At 42.8% G+C, this 18,081-nt stretch overlaps 1 protein-coding gene across 1 annotated transcript in view; it reads left to right on the forward strand.

The window, feature by feature from the left end:
• The window catches only part of rnf213a (ring finger protein 213a), a 35,189-nt gene extending 23,975 nt beyond the window's left edge, over positions 1-11,214 (forward strand). The window contains exons 36-69 of the mRNA XM_073494918.1: positions 26-179; positions 262-403; positions 495-686; positions 799-929; positions 1,029-1,186; positions 1,285-1,491; positions 1,603-1,790; positions 1,908-2,028; positions 2,157-2,257; positions 2,343-2,525; positions 2,741-2,904; positions 2,988-3,096; positions 3,195-3,309; positions 3,457-3,658; positions 3,803-3,999; positions 4,115-4,237; positions 4,352-4,462; positions 4,664-4,906; positions 4,996-5,071; positions 5,183-5,217; positions 5,338-5,438; positions 5,548-5,704; positions 5,851-6,025; positions 6,421-6,515; positions 6,615-6,866; positions 7,846-7,978; positions 8,274-8,357; positions 8,447-8,627; positions 8,841-9,042; positions 9,140-9,217; positions 9,302-9,499; positions 9,690-9,779; positions 9,925-10,103; positions 10,413-11,214. Coding sequence (XP_073351019.1) covers positions 26-179; positions 262-403; positions 495-686; positions 799-929; positions 1,029-1,186; positions 1,285-1,491; positions 1,603-1,790; positions 1,908-2,028; positions 2,157-2,257; positions 2,343-2,525; positions 2,741-2,904; positions 2,988-3,096; positions 3,195-3,309; positions 3,457-3,658; positions 3,803-3,999; positions 4,115-4,237; positions 4,352-4,462; positions 4,664-4,906; positions 4,996-5,071; positions 5,183-5,217; positions 5,338-5,438; positions 5,548-5,704; positions 5,851-6,025; positions 6,421-6,515; positions 6,615-6,866; positions 7,846-7,978; positions 8,274-8,357; positions 8,447-8,627; positions 8,841-9,042; positions 9,140-9,217; positions 9,302-9,499; positions 9,690-9,779; positions 9,925-10,103; positions 10,413-10,566 — 5,031 coding nt within the window. The 3' untranslated portion in view covers positions 10,567-11,214. The remainder of the gene's footprint in view (positions 1-25; positions 180-261; positions 404-494; positions 687-798; positions 930-1,028; positions 1,187-1,284; positions 1,492-1,602; positions 1,791-1,907; positions 2,029-2,156; positions 2,258-2,342; positions 2,526-2,740; positions 2,905-2,987; positions 3,097-3,194; positions 3,310-3,456; positions 3,659-3,802; positions 4,000-4,114; positions 4,238-4,351; positions 4,463-4,663; positions 4,907-4,995; positions 5,072-5,182; positions 5,218-5,337; positions 5,439-5,547; positions 5,705-5,850; positions 6,026-6,420; positions 6,516-6,614; positions 6,867-7,845; positions 7,979-8,273; positions 8,358-8,446; positions 8,628-8,840; positions 9,043-9,139; positions 9,218-9,301; positions 9,500-9,689; positions 9,780-9,924; positions 10,104-10,412) is intronic.
• The last annotated feature ends 6,867 nt before the right edge of the window (positions 11,215-18,081 follow it).

Below are 18,081 nucleotides of genomic sequence, written 5' to 3' on the forward strand. Positions count from 1 at the left end.
TGACCAGTGTGTCCTTCTGCTGCAGGGCTGTGATAACGTCGTGGACACCACAGCACTGGTGCGGAGCTGTGTGCAGAGTGCAGTAAGCATGCTGAGGGACCAGGTGGACAGTGGCTTCCGCAGTACCCGGAGAATTGAGATCCTGCTGACACTGCTCGGTGACAATAACGAAACAAAGGGTACTAACCACTACTTTATTTCAGGACTTTGTTTTTGTTACAGCTGTTGTCATTGCTTATTGTGTTATCTTACTCTCGTCAGGTGAATTTCTGGAGACTGTGAAGAGGCGTCTTCACTCATTGCTGGCGATTCATGATGGCAACACCTTCTCATCCATCAAAAGCAACTGGGTCATTAAGGAGGCCTCAAACATTGATGCCTTGCAAGAAGGAGGCACCTTCAGGTGAGTGTTTCACAGAATTCAACATAGCTATCCTGACTTTATTCCTATCTTTTTGGAAGAGCACTGTTAACTTTTTGGCGGTTTTTGACAGGCAAACCTTATGGAAGCGTGTTCAGGCTGTGGTCATTCCGTTCTTGGCACAACTGGTGTCTGTCATTGACCGGGACCAAAACTTGGACATCCTGCTAGATACAAACTGTGGTGAATCTGTCAAGAGGCTGTGGTTAGATATCTTTGACAATGATAAGCTGCTGGAAATCCCACAACTAACACTGGACCACAAGTAAGTGGTTGTTTTATTCCAGTTTGTATAAAGAATACCAAATTCCTATACCTAATAATATTTAGCATATTGTTTACTTAGCACAGTTAAACTTTTTTTTCTCTTTTTACAGGTCTGAGACAAGAACAATCCTTGTTCAGAACTACATTTCCCAAGACAGGAACATGAGGTGCAGCATGCCCTTCAGTTGGAGGATTAAGAACTACCTGGAGGAACTCTGGGTTCATGCACTTCAACATGAAGGTATTGGCATGCTGTCCGGTGCTGTCCCTTATTGTTACGTCACTCCAGTGTTGATGTTTTGACTTTTGCATTAACATTATACGTATATATGTCTGTTAGGCCAAACTCAACTGGAGTTTGATGAGTTCTTTTGGAAAACACCACTGGGACGATACATTGTGAAAGCCGACCCAGAGATGCAGACAGAGTTTTTTCACCGCTACCTCCAGGATTTCATCTCCATGACAATGAACGTGACTTGTCAGGAGGATCTGAAGGTTGTTTTTCTGTAATACTTGAAGGCCTTAAATTTCAGGCTACATCAGTATGGTGGTGTTTGCATGTATATACTAATGCACATCATTCTCCTTTCTAGCTCCTGTGTGGAGCCTTGAACTGTTGTGTTAATGAGCTGCGATTGCAGCTCAATGCCATGGACACAGCAGCATCTCTTCCATGGGTCCATGCTGCCTATCATGAGTTCAAGAACCGACTGCAGAACTTCTCCAGAATGATCTGCATTGAACCCCAGGTGACCCAGCACCTCTTGGAGAATCATCATACCAGAGACGGAGTCGAACTGGTGAGCATCTTTTGACTATATAAGCATTTTAAACAATACTTCTCTTACTCCACTTTTATCAAGATTTTTGAGCCTGCGATGTGTAGTGATCATATTCTCCCTGTCTCCAAGGTACTGGATGTGTATGCTGCTTTAGCATGTGTGGAGTACCTGGAGCCTCAATTCCTGGACACAGACGCCCAAAGACAGGCTTGGCTCAGACAAGTCAAAAAACACCAGGTTCCCATTGAGCTGATCTGCTCAGAGGAAAATGTGAGACGCTATGGAGAGAGAAGCAAGGCGATGGTCCTTAGAGTCCAGTAAGTACAACTGAAATAAAAATATTTAAGTGGTCCAAGTGCTTAAGATTTTAGATGCCTTCAGATTCTACTTTAGCTGTATTGAGTTTGATGATTGTTTGTTTGTTTGTCCCTTAGAGCTGGATGGAATCGGATATTTTCTCTCTCTCTGTTTGTGGAGCACGTCTTGCTGGGCATCGAGGAGGTGGAGAAGAAGCTGACACCTTTAGTCCTGGATCATACACGAGGACTTTGCCGGGTTAGTCTGGGTTCTTTCTACTTTTTTCATAAGATTAATCGAACAAATTAACCATACAATTACATTCACAATAACCACATGAATTCCTCCATCCATTATAAAATACACTATGTCTGTTCTTTCTTAAGGTGCTGGAAAAAAACTCAGACCTAAAAACTCATCAGGCGTTTACCGCAGTAATTGGTTTGCTCAAAACCTGCAAAGACGAAGCCATCGAACGCATCTTCAGGTAGTAATTTAGTTTTCTGTCTGTTGCAATTTGTCGGAGTCTCCCCTACCTCCACCCTGGGTCAACTGTTGTATGTTTTATCCAGGTTCGGTCTCAGGCTGTGCCCAGTGTGCATGGGAGACCCCCAAGATCCGCTCTGCCTGCCATGTGAACACATCTACTGTGTAGCCTGCATCAAGCAGTGGTTGGTCCCTGGTCAGATGTACTGTCCTCTCTGCATGCAGCCGGTTGCAGACGACTTGCCTATCGTACCGTCAGGCGCCATCAGGTTGGTAACTGCATGTGAATTAGAACCACAGAAACTGATTTTAATTTGTGTTGTTGCTCATAAAAGTCACAGTTATGGTCTGGTTCTTCACACACACAAAATTATTTGATGTACCCTGTGGTGTTATTTGTCCCTACATGGGATCGAGGTAACTTCATGCTGTGTAAATCTCATTAATCTGTAACAAAAACATGTTTGTCTCATGTTTTGTTTAGGATTCTAATCAACCAACACGCTCGGTTCAGGAATCAGTGCAATGCTTTCTTCATTGACCTGGTGTCCACTGTGTGCTTCAAGGACAACTCGCCCCCCTGTTCAGATATCATTCTCCATTTGCTGTCCTTTCTCATGGTGGAGTCTCCTGTCCCCATTCTCGGAGGTAGGACATTTTTCCAAGACCATGTCTCTTTTTATACATGTTTTATCAGCTCTGACTACGTTTTTTTTTTGTTTATTTGACAGGTACTCGACAAACTCGACAAATGACAAAGGTCCTCTCCCCGTTTGACGACTCTGTGGATAAAAATCCTGTGGTGCGCTCAGTAGTGCTCAAACTCCTGCTGAAGTACAGGTGGGGTGGTCGCACACTACATTAAGGCCTGTTTATGTACAATTTTAACAGTTTAAGCTGTTTCTCATTTTTCTGTATAAATTGTTCTGTGTCTGAAGCTTCGAGGAAGTTAAAGATTACCTGCAGCAGCACCTGGTGGCAGTTGAGCAGAGCAACATCCTGGAGAAGACGGACAAAACTGAACTCTACTTGTTGTACATTAACTGCCTGGAGGTACACATGAAAACATGAAATAAAGCCTTTTCTTTGTTCAGCAACAGTAAAAATAAATACAATTTTTAAATATGCTCATCCTTTGTGTTGTAGTTTCTAACTGGTTTTCATGAGGTACATCCACTTTTTACCGTTTCATTTGTCCAGGATTCCATGTTTGAAAGGTTGCAGTTCAGATCCACTGCAGACCAGCAGGCTTGTCTGCAGGATGAGAGTGCCTTCCTCACTGACTACCTGCAATCACAGTCTGCTGAAGCAGCCACTGTGGAGTACCTGCAGCAGGTGGCCAGAGTGCGTATGGACCTGGATATGGCTGCGAGCCTCATTGTAGAGAGACTGAGAGAAGCAGGTGTGTAATTTTGGTGAAATACAGTGTTAGTTTATCTCATACTGTACACTTATCCTTGACTGAAATATGATGTTTGTGATTGGTGCGTGTTTTCAAAAGTGTTTATTTTACACAAATGTGTTCTCTCTGTTTTTATCATGGCAGAGGCTCAAAGGAGAGGTCAGAGTGGAACCACAGCCTTCCTGACCAGTGTGGTGAACTTGTGTAGACACAGTGGAAACAACTGGTATCGTGTCTACTTGATCCGTAAGATCTGCAGCCAACATGGAGTGGAGTTTGTCCTGAAACTCCTCAGTGTGGATGCAACGCGCTGGCTCTTCCCTGAAGAGGTTCTACAAAAGGTTAATTATTCACATCTTTATTTTCAGTGTCAGTGCCCAAATGAAGGCAAGTTTTTATTCTAAATGTGATCCAAACAGTAAGGAAATAATCTGGTTTGATTTTCATTACTCCCAGAGTGAAGAAGCCACTCCAATAGACCATTATCTTGTGTGTGGGGAGAACTACAAGACTATCAGAAATGCTGTGGAAAAGGTTGTTATGGAAGGCAAAGTGGACGGACTGGACGAGACTTGTGAGGTAATGTTACATCACTTTCTTGTTGGTAACTGAGCACATCACATCAGGACTCTGCTATTACATTATTTACATGTTTACACAGGTATCTTGTTGCTCTTTTGCTTTTCTTCATAGGGGTGCGGATGTTTACCACAGTGGAAGACAGTTTATCTGCTGTTGGCGCTGTACAGAGAAGTCACCACTCTCTACAGAGAAGCCAATGCAAACTTCCATCCCAAACCTGAGGTAGACACTAAAATTAAGACCTAATGAGCCACTCTCATCTTGTGTCTACACTCTCAGCAGATACATTTTCATTTTAATCTATGCCGTAGTCTGCACCAGCTCCGCAGACTTGCATCTCAGCTGCGTCTCACAGCTCAACCTGAAGCATCTAATTAAGCTTCAAGTGTATTTTCTTGACAACTGCGATTTATGTACTTACAGCAAGTGGATGCCCTGTTGGCCTACATCCAGACCTCCAAATTCCTTCCCAGTCCAGAGGTGAAGGCCTTCGCCCAGGATCTGGTGATCAACCAACTCGGGCCGCTGGCTGTTCGTCCCAGTACCTCTGTTGCTCAGTGTGTTTTGGTGGACTTAACTATTCACCTGGCTGCTGTCTTGCTTTGCGGGACCCAGGGGATTGTAGCTCCTCTGCAGCAGCTGGCGTTGGCACCTGTTACCATGCAGGTATGTATATCGTCAGCTGCTTTCACTGTTGGCAACAAGGCTTCCGCTTCTTCATGAAGTGAACTGAGTGTTTTTATCTGTTGGTACAGAGAGCCTTCTTGCCTACCATGGCGGACGATATGTTAGTTGTGGCTCAACAAGCTCTGGGACGTTTGCAGTGGTACAGTAAGTAACAGACCAAAAATGTGCTCTAATACTTGAAATACAGTTGAAGATTCTATACATCGATGTTTAATGTAAACATTTAGAATGATTTATGTTTTATCTTTACCATAGATTGTCCAAATGGTCATCCCTGCACAATAGGAGAGGTATGTCATGTTAAGTCTGACTCAATAATATAATAATAATAATAAGTTTGTAATGAGTCTGTTTTTTTGTAGTATTCTTTTCATACGATGAAATCATGCATCCTGTGTCTTTTTCTCTAGTGTGGCATGCCAATGGAAACAAGTCGTTGTTTGGATTGTGGTGCTGTGATTGGAGGAAACCAACACCAACCTGTGCCGGGATTTCAAGCTGCTCAGTTCCAGTAAGTGGTCTACACCTTAATGTGGGGAAAAATGTAATGAAGAACAAGTTCAGAAGTAAAATAGTGTATATTTTATTTTAATTTCTATGTATTAATTGTGCTCTGACAGGGGTGACCGCACTCAGTCAGGCCACATCCTCGGCGACGTCAGCCGCAGGGACAATCCAGACATGCTGGACACAAAGAGCATGTCCCCCGTTCCCTTCACTGTTGTCCGCATGCTCACTCACATGACCATGCTGCTTGGTGCTGGCCGCCACTTACAGGTAGATAGGACAAAATAATGTGTACAGTTTAAATTGACATTAGTTCCTCCCGTAATATATTATTGTGTTTAAAAGGTGCAGTTGTAGGTGACAGCAAAAAATGCTATGTCTGGTGTGACAATAATCCACTTTATTTGTGTTTCCAGTCTATCTCCACAATCATCAAGCCTCCGGTCCCTGACCCAGGTGCATTCCTACTGGCTCACCTGAGAAAGGACTTGGATCATCTCATCAGATCCCTGGGTAAGGGGACGGACGACACAGTGAACACCGTTCACCTGCTCATCAGCAGCCTCCTGCAACCCTACCAGCCGCAACAATGTAAGGAGCAACTTAACAACAAACTCACTGTTAAACTGTCTTGTGCTGTTACTGTTTTGGTTTGTTTTTTTTGAAAGCATGTCTCTGAAGTTTGATCCTCCTCAACTCTTTCTTTCCTCATTACTGTTAATGTGCTGGTTGAAGGACAGTGACATAAAATGAGGAAAGAGAGGAAGGGGTGCCCTCTAGTGGTCACAGGAAAGAGTAATACTAAGTTTGATTTATGTATCAGGATTGTTCTTTGCCATGTTATTTCTAGCTTTCCAAATAGTTCAGGATAGTATAGTAATGACATCACAGTGGTAACTATACTAACTTGTGAGACCTGCCTACTTTTGGCCCTCCAAAAGTGAGACACTAGATTCACAGGATTCACTTCTTTTCTTTCCTTTCAGGGCCTGGTCATTATGACAATCTGCTCTCCACCAAAGATGCGAGGAATGTATGGGAGATGGAAGTGAGCAACGCCATCATCACACCTCAGCTGAAGGTAGAAATACAACTAAAGTACATCATTTCAGAAAATAACTCTGACTGGCGAAGAGATCTGCACACAACACGTTTTCTTTTATCGTCTTCTCTTCTACAGCATTTGGATCGACAGCTTAAGGAAGTGAACACAATCATCCGAGCTGACTCTCGCATCTCTGCCAACCCAATCATGAAGCTGTTGTTTGGCGATCCTCGCCTCTTTTTGGCCGCAATTCCCCCAAATTCTCTGATCCATGGTAATGCTGTGTGGAGCTGCAGGGAGAAAGTGTCTCTGCTGAGCCTCACCCACATTGTAGTGCAGAATGATGGCAAAGACACCCTGCCTGTGCTCTGGAGGTTTCTGCACAAGGTAAGAGAATGGTGACCAAACATGTGTCCTGTCTATCGTAGCAGGTTTTTGGAGAAGTTACTCCGAAACTGAAGAGTAGAAAATGTTGCTTCTCCCTTAAATTAGGTCATAAGTAATGCAGTGTTGCAACATATGAAAGAACGTCTACAGTTTCAGTTTGATTTGTTCACTGAAAGAGCACTAAACTATGTCCTCACATTGTCCAAAAGTTCATCAGTTTATCTGATTAGAGAGATTTTTGCCCTGGATTTAGCCTCTCCTGCAATGTCCAAGCTGCCCTACTCTCTTGGAGAAGTTTGTATGCAGCTTGTGAGGATGACTAAAGACACTAGCCATGGCGGAAAAAAGTGCGACTGCATTTTTTAGTATAAATAGCTGATTTTATTTACACATAATTCCCCTCAAAGGATGCTAAAACTGATCACCAATAAAAGATCATGCAAAGCTTTTCATAATGACGATAATGGTTGAGTTTAAAAGTTCATTGGTGACATTTGGAAACATTTGAATTTGTTTTCAAACATTTCTTATACAACAATACCAATATAACAATATCAAAAAGTAATTATTCGTGTTATTGTTATTGCATTTTTAATGCAGCAATTTATGTGGCTTTATTATTATTGTGGAATGAATGATAATAAGTTGAATAATAACTTCATTCATGGGCACTTATTTTAATACCTCTTGTGATTTATGAAAACCCTAGGGACTAACTTTTGAATGACCTACTGAGTCTGAAAACAACAAATAGAGCTCCAAAATTATCAGTGGAACCGAGTAATGTATCCATTAGGGTCAGACAATTTCTGTACCTTCAAAAAAGTGGTGGATTTGTTATTTTTTAAGGTTCCACATTTACCAGAAATCATATATCATCTTATATGCCAGAAAAAGTAGCCAGAAAGATTAAAAAAGTACGCATATATAGAAGCTGATACAGGACTTTTCACACACTTGAGACACTACTTGTTTTTAGGAAGCAGAGCTCCGACTGGTGAAGCACCTTCCTGACATCCTCACACTCCAGAGAGATCTGGTGAAGAAGTTTCAAAACGTCACTGAGATGACTTGTGGCACCATTGACGAGTTCCTCCAAAGTCAGAAAGCAGGTACTGAAACCGACTGTCTACACCAATGCTCCTCCACTCTTTTAACTGTATGACTCACTTACACAAGAGATGCAAAGTTCCACGCAGCTCCTAATTGCCGTTTCTCGGAAATGTCATAGTAAAATAGCTGGCAACGCGCGGTTTGAAAACCTGCCTGCCAACGGCTGAGTTGTTTTAAACCTGGAAGGAGACAATGATTGAGTATTTTTAAAAGAGCAAAATGTCTTCCACACGCGAGAGCCTCTGATGTGAACACTTTGGATTCAGTTTTCCTTTTTCTTGTGCATGTGTGCAGCTTCGCTCAAAGCCTGGTATGAGAAATACATCGAAATCTTCCTGACAACCTGGAATCAGCTCAGAGTGTCTCTGGCAACTAACGGTAAATACAAACACCAACTGTACACACAACACACTTTGTAGCACTAACACTCTCCTGGCCGACGTCCTGATCTGACTTTTGTCGTTCAGGCGAGATTAAGATCCCAGCTGAGTTCTGCCAGAATGACCTGGACCTCAACAGTGACTTCAAGGTGCTGTTACCACAGCGACAAGGCCCGGGATTGTGCTCTACAGCCCTCGTCAGCTACCTCATCGCCCTGCACAATGACCTGGTCTACTGTGTGGATAAACACACTGGAGAGGAGACCAGGTGGGGGCGCTCTTGCCACATTTTTCTCACTTGTTTGGCTGCAAGAGGACAGTGTGTTAACTACTTCTCCAGAGGCATTTTGCTACACATTTGTGCATCTGATTTACTGAAATATTGTTAAAAAATAGCAAGTTACAGCAAAGAAGGAGTCAAAATAGAAAAAAGATATACTTCCCTGATGTCTTTTTGCTGACTGTTTGTCCCTCCACCCAGCTACAAAGTGAGCCCTGCGGATCTGACTGACCTGCACGTGATTCGGTATGAGCTGGACAGGGACCTGATGCCCCTGGTTCTGTCCAACATGCAGTACAGCATCGAGAGAGGCCAGGAGACGCTTCACGAGTACGACTTGCCCAAGATCCAGCACCAGATCATCTCCCGCTTCTTACTGGGCAAACCTCTCCTCACCCTTAATGTGAGCAAATGCGGTCACTTTTGCCCTAAAAATGAGGGAAAAGTGAGAAAATGAATTGTTAAATACTTTTCCTTGTGCCTCTGTCCATTTTCCACAGGGCATTCCAACACTAGTGAACAGACATGATCGCAACTATGAGATGATCCTGAAGGATGTGAAAGGAAAAGTGCCGCAAGTAAGTTCATTCATTTTATCACATATAGTATATTAAACACGCTGCCCTCATGAGATTACACAACACGTGTCCACGTGCCAACAGGAGCCTCTCCAGACTCTCACCCTGTTTGCCGTGGCTGGAGAGCTGCACTCCTACAGCGAGGTGTGCGAGGCTTTGTCCACGCTGGAAGTGGCCCTCGGTTTCCTCGCCATGACTGGGGGAGAGCCTCAAATGCAGCTGTCCCGCTACCTGGAGGAGGTGCTGCAGATGGAAAACCAGATGGCTCCGCACATCCTCAAGGTCAGCCTATCTGAGACACCGGTTCCTTTATCCTATCTCTATCTTTGTATGCAAACAATTTGTGTCCTTGAGAGCAACTCTTTTGTTATCCAACTTGTGCTGAGCTGAGTTGTGGATTTAAAAAACAAAGTGTTAATTGGTCCTTTTTTAATGTGTAGAGAACTTAATGTTCTCCCTGTTTTGCCCACAGACCCTGAGCATGTGCTGTCTGAAGCATTGCGTGGCTCTGTGGCAGCTGCTGGCCTCACTCAAATCAGAAAATATGCTGCGACTCAAGAGGGTAAGGCATCAACCAGCGCTACCAGTATACAGTTATCATTCAAAGTATTATTACAGATGCCTTCATAAACACTTGTTTAAAACACTTTAAAAGTGCAGTTATTATCATCATTTTGACTGTTTCATGTGTTCCCTTTGCTCTTCAGGATCCATTCGTGGGAGTCTCAGAGAAGTACAAGCAGGCCCTGGGTGAGGATGAGCACAGGCTGCTGATTGGCTTCTTTTCAAAGAACAGCGCCGACAGTTTCCTGCTGGAGATGCACGAGTTTCTGGTGCTGGTCCTTAAAAAGCCCGATGCACCGGATACCTTCAAGCCTGACTGGAGGTAAAACAAAATGTTTTTGTTTTTTAATCAAATTATTTGTGAGTTTCTAACCTTTGCACCTTTCTTTAAATGTTTTAAAGAAAGTCTTAAATTATGTTATTTTAGATTGTCTAAGTGTAAAAATCATGTGAAAACTGTGATTAAAGAGTAAAGTAAGATGGAGGGTGAAGTTAGTTGCTGCAGCAGTGGACATACCATAAAATAAACATAACTTCAGACCTTAAAGTAAAATGAAGAATTAGACAGGAGTAAGTGTGTTCATGTGCGTTTAAGTATGATGAGTAAAGTGTATGTTTTGTCTCTTAAAAGCATCAAAGACACACTGATGCCTTACATGGAGCGCAAAGACCTGGACGTTCCCCCTGACGTGGAGGAGCTCTTCCCAGACGAGATCCTGCTGTCCCACTACGTTGAAGCCTGGAAGTTCATTGTGGCCTTCAAGCAGGAGCGCCAAAGACAATGAAGACGAGATGAGAGGGCCGAGTTCTTTTTTCAGATCACATCCTTCAGAAGTTTACAATCATGTTGAATCGACAGTATTGAAGTTGTATGGATGCGATATAATCTGTATTTTAAGATGTGCCTTAGGTGCACTAATGTTGAGCTGCATAGTGCCACAGAATACGTGTGCAGTTCACATTTACAGCTCATGAAGACGTGACCTGTGAAGATTCCTTTTTTTTTTCCATTATCTGTTCTCGTTTTGCATCACTTCCTTATTCCTAATCATCAACATGTACAGACTTTCCGTACAGTTGACAGTCTTCTTTCTTGCACTTCATTTCTAATGTGAATCTGTCCCAAAGAGGCAGAAAAATGTCTGGATCCTACTCAGGTACAAAATGTTGAATAAATCTGGGGACTTACAATCATGCTTAGAATAATCACTTTATCAAGAATAATGTGTCATTCCCATCCATTTATTGTATCACTGTTGTGTCTTATTATGTTCTCACTGTCTTAAACGGCTTTAAAGCCTATTTCCTTTTGGTTTTGACTTTTTCATTCAATTTTCAGCATATTTACAAAATACTTTATTGACTTTTCTGATTAGTTATTTTTTATGTGGGCTTGGTAAAACATGGCTGCTTTCATTAAAGAGTGAATATCACCTTTGTGTACTTCAGTGTGTTTTGTGTTCTATGAGTTAATGATAGATAACATCACATATGTTTCAAATGTGGGGTCTTATTCACCTCATGCTGGTGTGTCAGTGGTCTCAGTCCGTCCTTCTGTCCTTTCTGGCTAGCCACAGTAATTTCCCTTTAATTTGTTCAAATATTTGTCAATATGGCGCAACAATAAGAATACATTTTGGTGTTTCCATCTGCCATTGTAGACAAACTAGACTGTGGGCGTGGTCCAACTAAAAACGCTTAAGAGCACCATATTTAGAAACCACAGCTCATGTAGCATGTTCTGACTTATCCACGGGAGAATAAACAACATGGATGCAAAATCGAAGCAACAGTGGTCCGTGGACATGAAGCAACACTTGAACGATGGTTTTTCCCTAAACTTAACCAAACTGTGACTGAAAACCTGATAGATGTGAGGTCAAAAGCATGTACTGCTACGTCATGCAAAACCACACCCATTCAGGTGGAATACCAAGTTTTTAGTGAGACCTGTGTCTGCAAAAATGCCCACTGATGGCTGAATAATCCACCGACATCATGGCAGGGCGTCATGCAAGCTAGGACTGCCACTGGGTAGATCTAAATTGAGTTGTACTTAATGTCTGTACTGTTTCAAAGAATGTGTTACACAGTAGATTCCCAGCTTCACTCCTACTGTAGATCACAATAAATCACTCCTTATTTACACGTTACATCACGGCCAACAGCCAGCAGCGTCTCTCCATGATGGAGTGCTCAGGAAATGGCCGCCTGCCTAAGGTTACGTGACTTTCTGACCCTCTGTTGGTGGGAGCTCAATGTGTTTCTGATCAGGCTGATGAAAATGATAAGGACAAGACAGCCGCAAGACTGCTGCTGGACGGCTCCTGGACGGCTCCTTAATTCAATTTCCTCTGTACCAAAGCAGTGTTTAGCATAACAATGACAAATGGAAGCATGCGCCTGTGAAAGTAAACCATGCCAGCGACCACCCTCTGGGAGTGGAGTCAAATGATATCCATAAGAGTGGCTGTAGACGTAGACGGTTGGGTTTCCAGATTTCAACCAAATCCCATAATGTTTTTACTTAATCTCAGTGGCATGCATTTATTAAGCAGAGATATTAATCTATGAATCATGATGAAATAGATAAGCGCCCAGTGGACGGACTAAAAAGCACAGTGGGTTCCACCAGGCGAAGGTATTTCTGATGTGTTATCTAGCCATGTCCTCGCAGCTCATTAGCAAGCCCAAATGTGGAACTACTGTACATGGGGTTAATAAACACACCCACAAATGGGTCACGAGGCGTGATTTGCGCAACCCGAGCCCGCAGAACAAGCCTCGCTGAGCAAGTTCAATCACTTCAACTTCCACTTCTGTAGGCTTCAAAGCCACCATGCTCAGGACACAAAGAGGAGGATACAAAGGGGCCAAATTCTTCTCCCTGCTCTCTGTTTGTTTCTCGTCTCTGCCTCTTGATGAGGAGAAATTAGGGGCAACAGCACTGTGCATCGTGTCTCGCATTTAATGATATTCATGGGTGATGGACAGTTGGGGGATCAGGGCCCAAGCATGAGGGTTACTGGATAATGATGTGCAGGAATCGCCTCTTTTGGTTTTGCAGCTACCGTGCGTCGTTCAGCAAACTTTCTAAGAAGAATTGGTTTGTTGGCCGATTACATATTACACCGCATGCCTCGTTCTTCTAAAACCTGTTATACAAGAGTCTGAGTGAAGGATTTTAAGGGGTGTTTTGTCTCCAAATATGTAGCTGTGCTGGGTCATTAGCATACTGGCATCAGTCTTCAGTCAGCTTTTTTAAAAAGCATTGGTTAAATGAGTCATTATACTAACTCCAAACTAAAATTAAAGACCATATGTGAAAAATGTATTTGTTTTAAACCATTAAATGAAATCAGTTCATATTTTTGTTGAAATAGTGCTTAGTTTGAACGTGTCAACAAACCCTGTTGCATGTAATCACATACTTTCTCCACATATGATACTCTCTCTTCTCTAAGTGCTATATCGTAGGCAACTGGACTTGTTTCAGTTTCTTGAAGATGTTTCACCTCTCATCCAAGACGCTTTTTCAGTTCTAGCACTTTTCCGCAGTTCCAACGAAGTCAAAAATCGCTGTTTAAATGTTTTTATCACATGTCCTGCTCCGTATCTCACCTATACGCTAGTATCAGGCCAAACAATGGCAACAAAGCTGTCTTATAGGTGGAGTTTGTAGCTTCCTGGAAAATCATTAAAAATGCTGATGACTCATCCTGCACTCGTGGGCCGATACTAATTACTTGTCCAAAAGATGCTTTCTTTGTTTCATGTTGCTGCCTTGGATGTATAAAAAGAAGGAAGTCGCAGTGTGTTGCTTTGGACCAGACACAACTTTTTAACTTTATTCTGTGATTTGGTTGAAACTGGATCATGTTTTATGTTTTATGTTTAAAAATTCAGCAATGTAAAATCTAGGTCAGCAATCTTAATCAATTCTCCTCTTCATACTCGTCTTGAGTTACTCCGCTTTATTTACTAACCCGTCAGCGATGCCCTATGAACTTTGAAAATCCAGTTAAAATAATATGAAGTTCAGCTTTGAATCGTCACTGTGCCTTGATCTGTGGAGGAGCTTCAGACTTAACCCTTTGCAAAACAGCCTCAGATATTCATCAGGTTTACACCTTGGGGATCCAATATCATTCACAGGCGCCGTCGCCAGTCAGGCGCTTTCAGCCAAAAGGGAGCTAAGATTTTAATGATTGCGGTATGAAATCAGTACCCCGAAACACCCCCGAGACCTCAGAGAGCACACCAACAGGCTACTGTATTTGCTATGGGGCATTACATATGCTTTACTGGCGGTCTGGGAAAATGTTTTCTTTAAATTAGCCCTTCAGGGTGCTGCTGTTATTGCATTATTATCAAATTAGTGTATTTTAATTACTACGTCATCTGAAATGTATGTGCCAGTAGGTCACAGTGGGGTGAGAGCAGAGACCGTGTCCAAACGCTCAGGTCGCCCAGCCCGCTGTGCAACGCTGACATGAGGAGGAGAAAAAGAGAGAGAGAAAACCCTCAGCGAGCACATCTGTGAATTATATTAGCTAATTGTGTACACTTCTCCTTGCACTCAACACTTGGGTTGTCCTCCAAGCACAAGGAAGAAATTAAGAGCACCGCTGCCATGTTGTTCTATTAAATACGTGAAGAGAAAATACAATTACTGGTTAAGTGGGAACATACCACATGGGATTATGAGAGGCGCAGCGTTTCAAGAGTTCAGAGTGAGTTAATTTTTTGCCATGCACAGGAACAGGTTTCCCAGCAACACCACTGTAAGACGTTCATGCAAGCGGATGGCAGAAAACAGCAATAATAGAGATTTTTCTTTAAAAGGCAGAACCGTGCAGGCACAAATAGGTCATCAGCTAAATGGAGTCATCTTTGGTCGTTCATTCAGACGCAAAAAAAAGCAAAATGATGGACTTTCTTCAATGGAACATTGCTGTTTTGCAAATTACCGAGTCCCCAGTTTGGGTGGAGTCTGCTGCAAATCTCACCTTGGGCCGAGAAATCTTAACTGTGCCCGATTCATTACTACAGCTTGAATTTCAATACCAAACTGTCTGCTACAGGCAGACAGCTCAACCTTTGCGTTCCATAACAATAAAACCACATATTGAATCAGATTGTTATGGTAAGATGAGAACGTGTTTGAGAAGCCCAGAAATATGTCTTGCATTTCCCAAATAACAAGAGGAAGCAAAGGCAAGACAGGGTTACTGAGTTACATTTACTTTGTACATCTCACTGACTTTTGTTTTGGGAGAAAAAGGGCGACAAAGGTAAAGGCGTTGGATACGAGCCAGAACTGCTCATCTGTGCATTATGTTCGTAGGGACGCAACTTGGAGTGCTGTATCAAGGCTGGGAGACAAAAAAGCTAATGTTACAGAGTGGTATCTGTTTTCTGCTGATACCAGTCTCTTCCTCAAGTCAGTCATGTTTGCTATCAGGTACCAGTGAGCTACAATCATGGCCGATGTTCCTACCATGACTCTGGATGCATTTCTTGTATAGAGATATACTACATCAAGGTGACTTTTGTCCTGCATGGGCAGCTGTAAATAGTCTTATAAAGATATACATGTTTCTTCACTTGTCTTATTTCCTCAGTCGACAGTTGGAGCAGTAAGACGCCACCAAAGGGAGTGCAAACAAAGTCCTTATAGGCGAGTCCCGCAGCTCAGCAGCCATCTTGACAAAGCCTCCAGGTAGTTATTTGAGGATAGCAAGACTAGGGCGAGAGTGAATACCCGTCCGCTCACTCTTTTTCTTTTGCGGTGTTAGTTTCCACAGTTACTCTAGTTATTCCACCATTACCTGGGGATACCGACTGGGGAAAACAATGCCTCTTCCTGTTTTGGTTGCCCAATGGCAGTCCTGCTTCCTATGTGCTGGAATGCGATCTTAATCTTGGAGGGGAGAAAAAAATGAAGGTCATTTTTCTACAGCTGTGCAATTGATATTTACTTCAGAATGATAAGTAGAAACAGGAAAGCTGCTACTGCCAGATGTGTTTTTTTCTTCTGTTAATGTGGTTTAGCGTGAAATCCTCCTCATGCTATCCTCATGCTTTTCAAAGTCTGCTTGCGTCCGCTCCCTCCTGCCACCGAATTGGTTGAAACAGGTTGCATTGATTGCGTTAAAGCAACAACACGAGTAGCTAAATATGTTGATGATACACTGTTATAAAGTTGAATGCTTCTTCTTCTTAGCCTACCACCCTACAACACTGACTTATGAGCTAGTAGGCAGATGCTAATCCCTCTGCTACTCTTCAGCAGATCCTCTGCTGCTCCTAGTTTCCCAGCAGATACTGCACAAGGAATTAGCATGTCACCTTCACCTTACAGTTGATGCTTAGAGCCACCTACTTTTCAAGCCTTTGGCAAACATGTCCAAATTTGACTGAGGAGGACTTAACAGACCTGTCAGGTTCCCACCCAGATTTTGCCTCTCCACTCTCTGTGTGTGTGTGTGTTGGTCCCTGAAAGCCCTGACTCTCTCTGTTTCTCTTCACTGCCCAATGACGGATGGCATGTTCTTTAAAAAAGACCGAAGTGCTTGCCATCTTTATACTTCTTGGTTTTAGTCATAAATGTCACTTAATTGTTGTTATGTAAGATTTCCAGACATTTGACAGTGTGGAGTTTTCATTCTTGGAGGGGTTTGGATCGTGTAACATAACTCAAACAGCAAAGTATCGGTTTACATCGAGGCTGAGAAATGCCTGGAGCTCTTACAAAAGAAAACTCTCTTTGAAAGACAGAATACAGTTGCTGCCTGGCACACAGCAAAGAGTGTTATATAATACAATTAAATACTGTTCTCTCTCTCCTCTTTGTCCCCTTGTCCTTTTACTCTCTCTTGCTTTCTCTCACACTCCTCTGTCTTTCTTTCTTTCTTTCTTTCTCTCCTTCATTCATTTCTCTTCTCCCTGATGTGCTTTGTTATCTGACGGCCTTTGGCTGTGAATAGATAATGACTGTGCGAGAGGCTTTGTTTACCATGGATACCGAAGGATTAGAGTGATTACTACTGGTGCCACTGTTGTAACAAGCCGGGGAAGCCTTCCACGGTGTATGGAGGTGCTGACAGTTATCCTGTACAAGATTAGAGAACTTGGATTATGGGCTGTTTTTCTCCACCTGGTGATGAGAGACTAAAAGAAAAAGACTGAACGTCACAATGCCAAGACCCCGAGGAGCAAGGCTATCCTGAGTGAAAGTAATCCACAGCCTCGACATTTGTTTTAAACTTTGGCTTGTTCGTTCTTCAGAGCTGTATTAGCTGTAGCCCATAATATGCAGTCTTCGACGTGATTGTGGAAGTGACGTCACTTTTTACCTTGACCTTTCACCTTTGTAATCCCCGATGCCTGTGGAGGCCCATAGAGAAATATGGTTCCTCTGCCTCCAACTAAGCTCTCCTGTGGTCAGGGCCCAGGCCGGTGTTCAGTTTCACAGCTCTTTGGCCCCAGCACAAATACACAACACCCTCTCCGATTGCACTTGATAATATTTATCCTCAATTATAATTCCACAGATATGGATTCTCGAGTGGAGTACAGTGGCAGCAGACAAAGCTGAGCGGCCTTGAGCCCCAGACAAGGCCTTGCTGAGGTGGGTTCCTGCGTGAACCCCAGACAATTCATGTTCTTTTCAGCAGTGGGGCCAAATAAGCAATGCAGCCATTAAGAGCTCCGGTGCAATGGGGAAACACTTGGCTGTATATTTGTCCTTGTGATGAGTGCATGTATTGCTATAGTGAAAGGTGAAACCAGCTTGAATACACACTAAGTGTTGCATGTGAGGGGTGGTCACAGTTTAAATAAATGGATCTGGCTTCTTGTGAGCCTCGGCTGCGTTAACCCCCAAAAGAAGGCAATGTAGGTATGTTTAATAATGACTCGAGTTGAACAGAACGCCATGAATAAACTGTGAAATTGTAAATTAGTCAGACACATACAGGTATGAGAAACACACCTGAATGGAGAGACTCTCCTCAGTCGGTAATAACCAGAGTGGAAACACCTCAACAAATCAGTGGGTTGTTTTGCGCTACTTTGGCTCTGATGCAGCGTGCAAGCTGCAATGTGACAAGTAACTGAGGTTATCAAATAAATATACCTCAAAATTGCACTTGAGTAAATGTAACTAGTTACATTCCATCACTGCATTTGTACTATGCTTAAAGACAAAAGGGGTTTAAGTTGTGCATGGAGTCACTAGCCGAACATTTTCAAAGAACATCTGGCCAAAATGTCCAGTAATAAACCTGCCATATTAA

The sequence above is a fragment of the Pagrus major genome, chromosome 23 (genome assembly GCF_040436345.1).
Source record: "Pagrus major chromosome 23, Pma_NU_1.0".
In the NCBI taxonomy this organism is placed as follows: Eukaryota; Metazoa; Chordata; class Actinopteri; order Spariformes; family Sparidae; genus Pagrus; species Pagrus major.